Raw genomic sequence first — 8,446 nt, 5'->3', positions numbered from 1 at the left:
TAAGACTTGGTGCAAGGTTTAAGTAATCAGATGCTCTCTGCAACTCTATGCAGCTAAACAGCCTCCATTACACAGTGCCCTCTCAAAATTACAAGTTTTTTTTCTGGCCAGGCAGTGGCTCACGCCTGTAATCCCAGCACTTTGGGAAGCTGAGATGGGCAGATCACCTAAGGCCAGCAGTTCGAGACCAGCCTGGCCAACATGATGAAACATGGTCTCTATTAAAAATACAAAAATTAGCCAGGCATGGTGGTGTGCACCTGTAATCCCAGCTACTCAGGTGGCTAAGGCACAAGAATCATTTGAGTCAGAGAGGCAGAGGTTGCAGTGAGCCGAGATCATGCACTGCACTCCAGCCTGGAGCAAAACTCTGTCTCCAAAAAATAAAAAGTTTATTTTCTGAAAAGGGTAAAATAGAAGGTCTCTAGATTACGGGATGCCAAGTAGTTTGGGCAGAGTTATTATACTCAAAAGAGAGACACAGTGAGCAAATGCATACTGGATACTGAAACACATACGCACACCTCTCTCTCCTGAGCCTCACCACAGCCCCATTCCTTTGAATCCCAGAACATTGGCACGGCCTCATTCAGCACTTGGGAGATTGGAAGAGTCTTTGTTCTCTGAGGAATGACCAGCTCAATAGGGAATAACTAAAGATACAGACACAAAAAGTTTTCTCAACAAAAATGGCCCAATAGATGGCCCTTTGGCAAAGTTCAACATCAGCAAGCTCTACTCCGAGCCTTTAATCCATGTTGGTTCCCAATTTTTTAATGTGAGCAGACAACCAACGGAAGCATCTAATATGAAACAAACAAACAAAAAAAGAAAAGTAATTATAGATAAAATAGACTCTAAAGGAAAAAGAAAACATTAAAAGTACTATCATTCTAAAAAGAGAGCAGAAGGAAAAAGAAGGAGAGGAAATCAATAAAAACCTACAAGCATTCATTGGTGGGAGGTACTCAACTCATGGAGACAGAGTAGAATGATGGTTACTAGAGGCTGGGAAAGGTTAGAGGAGGAACACGGATGGCTAATGGGTGCAAAAATATAGTTAGATGTAATGAATAAGTTCTAGTATTTGATAGCATAATGGGTGATTACAGTCAATAATTACTGTACATCTAAAAATATCTAAAAGTATAACTGGAATGTTTGTAATACAAAGAAATTATAAATGAGGTGACAGATAATCCCTTTATCCTGATGTGATTATTACACATTGTATGCCTGTATCAAAATATCTCATGCACCCCATAAATATATACTTACGTACCCATAAAAAATAATAAAATTATTTTAAAACTACAAAATTTGAGAACTAAAAGATACAAGTCTCAAGTTTAAATAGGTTCACCAAGTGCCCACCACAGTGAATTAAAATAAACACACACTAAGCGATGTCATCATGGAACACAAGCATACTAGGAACAAAGATCCTTGTTTCTCAGGACGAAAAATTTAGTCCCACAAAAAAATCAGGAATCAGAATGATTTCAGATTTCTCAGCAGTAACACTGAAAGCTAGACGTTTTGCTTTAAAATTCTCAAGGAAAATGATTGCTCATCTAGAACCCTATATTCAGCAAACTATAGAATAAAGACATTTTTAAGGCCAGGCATGGTGGCTCAAACCTGTAATCCCAGCACTTTGGGAGGCTGAGGTGGGCAGATTACCTGAGGTCAGGAATTCGAGACTAGCCTAGCCAACATGGCAAAACCCTGTCTCTACTAAAAATACAAAAATTAGCCAGGTGTGGTGGCACGTGCCTGTAATCCCAGCTACTTGGGAGGCTGAGGCAGGAAAATCGCTTGAACTGACCTGGGAGGTGGAGGTTGCAGTGAGCCAAGATCACGCCACTGTACTCCAGCCTGGTTGACAGATCAAGACTCTGTGTCAAAAAAAAAAATAGAGACATTTTTAGACCAGCAAGGTCATTCACCTCCTATGTCACCTTTCTCAGGAAGACACTGCTAGAGAAAAAAATGCTCCATCAAACAATGGAGTAAACCAAGACAATAGGTAACAGAAAACATGAGATACAATAAGAGAGAAGAAAAAGAATTCCCGGACAATAGTGAAGGGAGTTCCCAGAATACAGCCACACATCAGGCATAGAAGGCTATCAGTCCAGTCAGGGGCAGGTCAGAAGACTCCAGGAAAGGCTTACTCAGGAAAATGAAACAGAGTACCTAATAAAGCTGATTGCTGTGAATGATTTAGATAAATGGCAAAAAGTTCAGTTGATTTAGTGGAGATTCCATAGAAAAACCAAGTCTAGAAAAAAAACCAAAAGGATATACAGCAAAAGAAAACCAGGCACTATACTCAGAATCATTCCTAATGATACTGACCTACTCAAATCACACTATGTTATCTGAAGGGGTGGCCTGCCCCTCCACACCTGTGGGCGTTTCTCCTTAGGTGGAACGAGAGACTTGAGAAAAGAAATGAGACACAGAGACAAAGTATAGAGAAAGAAAAAGTGGGCCCAGGGGACCCGCGCTCAGCATACAGAGGACCCATGCCTGCCTGGTCTCTGAGTTCCCTCGGTATTTATTGATCATTATCTTTACCATCTTAGAAAAAGGGAAGTGGCAGGATAATAGGATCATCGTAGGGAGAAGGTCAGCAGTAAGACATATGAATAAAGATCTCTGTGACTGAAGTTTAAGGAAAAGTGCTGTGACTTGATATGCATATGTAAACATCTCCATAAATCTTTTTAGTGCACAAAGAGCAGCATTGCACTAGCAAGTCCCACCTTTCGCCCTAAGGCGGTTTTCTCCTTTCTCAGTAAACAGAACATACAATCGATTTTACACTGAGATGTTCCATTGCCCAGGGACCTGCAGGAGACAGATGCTTTTCTCTATCTCAACTGCCAAGAGGCCTTCTTTCCTCTTACACTAGTCCTCCTCAGCACAGACCCTTCACAGGTGTCAGGCTGGGGGACAATCAGGTCTCTCCCTTCCCACGAGGCCTTATTTCAGACTATCACATGGGGAGAAACCTTGGACAATACCTAGCTTTCCTAGGCAGAGGTCCCTGCGACCTTCCTTTGGCAGTGTACGACCTTCCTTTGGCAGTGTAAGTGTCCCTGGGTACTTGAGATTAAGAGAATGGTGATGACTTTTAACCAGCAAGCTGCCTTCAGGCACCTTTTTAACAAAGCACACCCTGCACAGCCCAAAATCCTTTAAACCTTGAGTCACCACAGCACAAGTCTCTTGCAAGGACAAGGTTGGGGGTAGGGTCACAGATTAACAGCATCTCAAATACAGAACAAAATGGAGTCTCTTATGTCTACTTCTGTCTATATAGACACAGTAACAGTCTGATCTCTCTTTCTTTTCCCCACAGTTATCCTTTGAAAGGAAGAGATGACAAGATATGTGAGTGATGGAGCTAAAGAGAGGAAAGACACCTAAATCCCAATCATGACCATCACATTATTTAGAGACAAAAAGGTAAATACCAATAAAATCAGCTAAAAAAAGGTGTATGTAGTTGCTCCTGGGGAGAAGGTTAAGGACTATCCCCCCACCGACACAACAAACTTGGAGAACTATTTGGCTTAAAAATATAGTACTTTTTTCCTTTGGTGGTACTAATATCTCATATACTCAGCATCAAGCAGTAATGCTACCTTTCATTAAGACTGCCTGGCAATAAAACACAATGACGCTTCATCAGGATTGGCAAATTCTCTAGTCCAAAATAAGACGAACTTACTGAAGCTTGCAATAATCTCAATATTATAATAGTCTCACTAGTGATTGCAGCAAAAAGTAGGATAAGAAAAATAGAAACCCAATTTTTCTTAATTGATATGTTTATTAAAAACATAGACTAATGATCCTGTGCTTAAAAGTCGTTGTGGTTATGTGTTGATTTCCACGAAACATAACTATTAAGAGACTCTTCACAAATATACTCTGGGCAGAAAAGGTAAACGGAAATGACTGACAAGACAGTGCCATTTCAGACACAGCTCCCTCAATACTTGCTAGAAAATGGAGTTTGACATTATTTACAATTATACCAGTATTGTCAGAGGCGAAATGTCACAGGGATACGGGTACACCAGATCATGAGACATCGTTTCATACTTCCCAAATAGTTTTAAATTTTAGCTTTGAACGTCAGTTACCAGAGCCAAACTTGTTCTTAACAAGCAGAACTTTATGTCCATTCAAAGAGTCTCTTACACCTTTCTGGGCCTATTCACTTGCAGAGAGGAGTCGAAACTGTAACCAGGCTCTTCATATCGTGCATTCATATGAGATGTCCAGTCTTCATATGCTGTCCAATTTCTTTAAGATAAATGGAGCTGAAAGAAAAATAAATCTAAAATTAGTTTTCAAATCTATTAGTCCATAGGCTACATTATAGAATTATAAGACTGGGGAAGGAAACCTTATAGGTTTATTCAACATGTTTTTGAAAATAACTCCAAGTGATGGTCAAGCATCTGCCTGTACAACCCAGCAAAAGGGACTCATTGCCTTCCAAAGCAGCCCATTCTACTGTCATTCAGCTATTACTGTAAATTTCATTCTTATACTATGTAAAACCTTTTCTCCAGATAGGCTGCCCCTTAGGATGATAAAGTATAAATCCAATTCTTTTTCAAATGACAATCCTTTACTCTGGCGATTTATTTTAACTGTAAAAGGAACTCTAGAGGAAATAAATGGGTATTTTTCACCTTTAAAAACTCATTTGAAAGGCAGAAGTTATGGGAAAACACTGGACTAGAGAACCAGAAGAGCTGGACACTGCTAGAGAAAAAAGGAGGAAAATATATTTTGGGTCTCTTACTGATTAGCTCTGTATCACTTACATACTCTAATCACATCTGATACAGTCCTACCTCAGTCATTAAGAGGGTCTAATAAGATCATGTACATAGAAAGGTCTAGAAAAGTAAGTGTCAACATATAGATCTAAAGAAGTGATATTACTGTTCGGTGTAAAAGTGTTGTGACCAAAAAAAAGTTACTCAAATCACCTTCTTTCTCAATACTCATACAAATAGAACACTTTGTTATTATTATTTTTTTTTCAGTCCCCCGAGTAGTTGGGACTATAGGCACATGCCACCATGCCTGGCTAATTTTTGTATTTTTTTAAAAGACGGGGTCGCCATGTTGCTGGTCTTGAACTCCTGAGCTCAAGCAACCTGCCCTCCTCAGCCCCGCAAAGTGCTGAAATTACAGGCATTGAGCCGCTGCACTCAGCTCAATTTGTTAATATTAAACTGAAGACACTGAGATCTGTCAGAAGCTGATAAAGTCAGCAGTATATCCAACCTTTTCTACTAATTCTTAACGACAGAAAAAAATCCGTGAAATAATCAATGGATAAGCAAAATGTGATATATCCTTCCAATGGAAACTTATTTAGCCATCAAAATGAAGTTCTGACACATGCTACAACATGGATGAATCTTGAAAACCTTATGCTAAGTGAAATAAGCCAGACACAAAAGGCCATGCATTTGACAATTTCATTTAAATGAAATATCCAGGGCCAGGTGTGGTGGCCCACACCTGTAATCCCAACACACTGGAAGGTGGAAATGAGAAGGATTGATAGAGCCCAGTAGTTCGAGACCGACCTGGGCAACAAAATGAAACCTCGTGTCTACAAAAATTAGCAGGGCGTGCTGGCGTGTGCCTGCAGTTTTAGTTACTCAGGAGGCTGAAAGTAGTTGGATCACTTGAGCCCAGGAGGTCGAGGTTGCTGTGAGTCACGATCACCGCAGCCTCTACCTCTGCCCTCTAGCTTGGGCAACAGAGCAAGACCCTGTCTCAAAAAAAAAAAAAAAAAAAAATCCAGAATAGACAAATCCATAGAGAAAAAGTAGATTAGTAGCTGTGAAAGGCTGTAGAAAAGGGAAAATGGGGTAACAATGAACGCATATGGTGTTTCTTCTAGGGGGAAAGAAAATATTGTCAAACTGTGATGGCTGCACAACTGACTTTGCTAAAAACCACTAAATTGTACACTTTAAATGGGTATATTGTATAATGTACAAATTATATTTCAACTTAAAAGTGAAAATAAACAATTCATATCAAATACAAAGATCACTGAGAAGCAGCAAATATTTTACTGGCAGCTAGATCAATGAAAAAGGCAGGAGGCAGGAAATAAGTAAATTTGGGAGTTGCAAGAAGCTGTTGAAGTAGGATGACATGGGTGTTTCTGTTCCCCAAGACTTGATCTCCTGTGAAAGCAGAGTAATACCACAGACAGTGAAAGAGACACACAATAAGGGAGATCTCGGCCTAGGCCCAACATGAGCCTTCAATAGGATGACCTTGGTATGGCCTTCATTTATTTGAACCATCCCTGCCACTCCATCCAGATTGGCTGGCCAATAACATACAGCAAGGAACAATGGAAAGCATACTGAATTGAGAATGAGAAGGCAGGGCATTCGAGAACTGATCATAAAGCTGCTTCCAGTTCTTATGTTCAGTGTTCCTATAACTCTGATACCGTCCTTCCTTGCTAAGTCCCCTCTGAAAATCAAGTTTTCATATGTAAAATGATATAAAGAATCTTAGGCCCTGCCTCCCTCAAAGGTCCACTGTCAAGACTATATAATGGGAGTAACTTCCTGTCAATTGTAAAATATAGAAAAAAAAAACCCTCAAATATTTGCATTAATCCTATAGATTCATATTCTTTTTTCCCATTTCTTCCAAAAAAGTAATCATTTACTTCACCCTCTATACAAAGAAACAGAAATGAAGCAAAACTTTTTGGATTTCAAAGGTCAGCACTTTTGAATGGGAAGGAACCTGGCCGCTGGTTCACGCCTGTAATCCCAGCACTTTGGGAGGCCCAGGCAGGCGGATCACCTGAGGTCAAGAGTTCGAGACCAGCCTGGCCAACATGGTGAAACACCCATCTCTACTAAAAAAAAAATATTAGCCGGGCGTGGTGGCACACGCCTATAATCTCAGCTACTTGGGAGGTTGAGGTAGTAGAATGACTTGAACTCGAGAGGCAGAGGATGCACTGGGCCGAGATTGCGCCACTGCACTCCAGCCTGGGCAACAGGAGAGACTGTCTCGAGAAAAAATAAATAAATAAATAAATAAATAAATAAAAGAAAAGAGAGGGAAGAAACCTGGTATTGAGTTAAGAGTTCTGGATTTTAGGTCAAGATCATTCACTGAATCGCTGAGTGACCTTTCCTACTCTGGTTCCGTTTCTCTGTCTGCAAAACGAGGGAGTTCCTCTAGGGATCATTACTTAGGCTCTTTCAGATCAAACATTCTTTTTTTTTGAGATGGAGTCTTGTTCTGTCACCCAAGCTGGAGTGCAGTGTCGCGATCTCGGCTCACTGCAACCTCCGCCTCCTGGGTTCAAGCAATCCTCCCACCTTAGTCTCCCGAGGAGCTGGGATTACAGAAGCCCGCCACCACGAACTCCTGACCCCAAATGATCCGCCCGCCTCGGCCTCACAAAGTGCTGGGTAGGATTACAGGCGTAAGCCAACGCGCCCGGCAGCTCAAACATTCTTAAAGTTGGGAGAACCAGGATGATTAACCACGCGCGCCGGGCCACCACGTGCACTTCAGTGCCCCGACCCTGACCCGCTGACCTCAAACCGCGCATATGCCCGTCGCCCTCAACGCGTACCCTCCTTGCTCCCCGCTACCGTTCGGCTCAGTTCAAGGGCCCCGATGGCCTGTATGATTAGAGTTAAGGGGTGCCCGCCGGTGAGCTCCCCGCTAGTCTCACAGTCACAGCCCGGGAGACACTCACTGACTCGCAGCAGGGCCACGTAGATGAGAAAGTTCCGTATGGAGGAGATCACATCCTCGCGCATCTTCCGTTTCATCTCCTCCGGGTCCAGCTTCGGCGCGAGGCCCTCAATCCGGAACATCGCGGCTCTGACTTTGCAGTTTCCAGATGCCGCGCTCTCCTCTTCCCAGTGGCCGCCTCGCGCCCGGAACTGGGCCTATCCCCACTTCCTGTTCCCGCCCCCCCGTTGCCACACTGGACGATGGATGCCTGCAAGGGACATTCCACGTCCTGACCCAGCGGATCTGAAGTGCGGTCTGAGGCGGGCGGCAGCAATCTCAGCAACGCAGACTTGGGTTTCTCCACGCTGTCTTTAATAACATCTGTCTTATACAAAAATCAGCCCAACTCGGTGGCACGTGCCTATAATCCCAGCTACTCGGGAGGCTGAGGCAGGAAAATCGCTTGAACCCAGGAGGCGGAGGTTGCAGTGAGCCGAGATCCCGCCACTGCACTCCAGCCTGGGCGACAGAGCGAGACTCCGTCTCAAAATAATAATAATAATAATAATAATAATAATAATAATAATAATAATAATAATAATAATAACAACAACAACAATAACATCTGTCTTGAACCTGGAGCGCTGCGCTGCAAAGTGCTTTTACGCCC

At 42.4% G+C, this 8,446-nt stretch overlaps 1 protein-coding gene across 1 annotated transcript; it reads right to left on the bottom strand.

Annotated features, from left to right (window-relative positions):
* Positions 1–3,705: 3,705 nt before the first annotated feature.
* Positions 3,706–7,916, bottom strand: TOMM5 (translocase of outer mitochondrial membrane 5 homolog (yeast)). Its single transcript, XM_011970112.1, is given in 3 exon segments — positions 3,706–4,340; positions 7,689–7,725; positions 7,728–7,916. Coding segments are annotated over 3 exon segments (261 nt in total). The 3' UTR covers positions 3,706–4,305.
* Positions 7,917–8,446: the final 530 nt, after the last annotated feature.

This window comes from Mandrillus leucophaeus, unplaced genomic scaffold, assembly GCF_000951045.1.
Source record: "Mandrillus leucophaeus isolate KB7577 unplaced genomic scaffold, Mleu.le_1.0 Scaffold929, whole genome shotgun sequence".
Lineage (NCBI taxonomy): Eukaryota > Metazoa > Chordata > Mammalia > Primates > Cercopithecidae > Mandrillus > Mandrillus leucophaeus.
The sequence above is the reverse complement of the archived record's forward strand: the minus strand, read 5'-3'. Positions and strand labels throughout refer to the sequence as shown.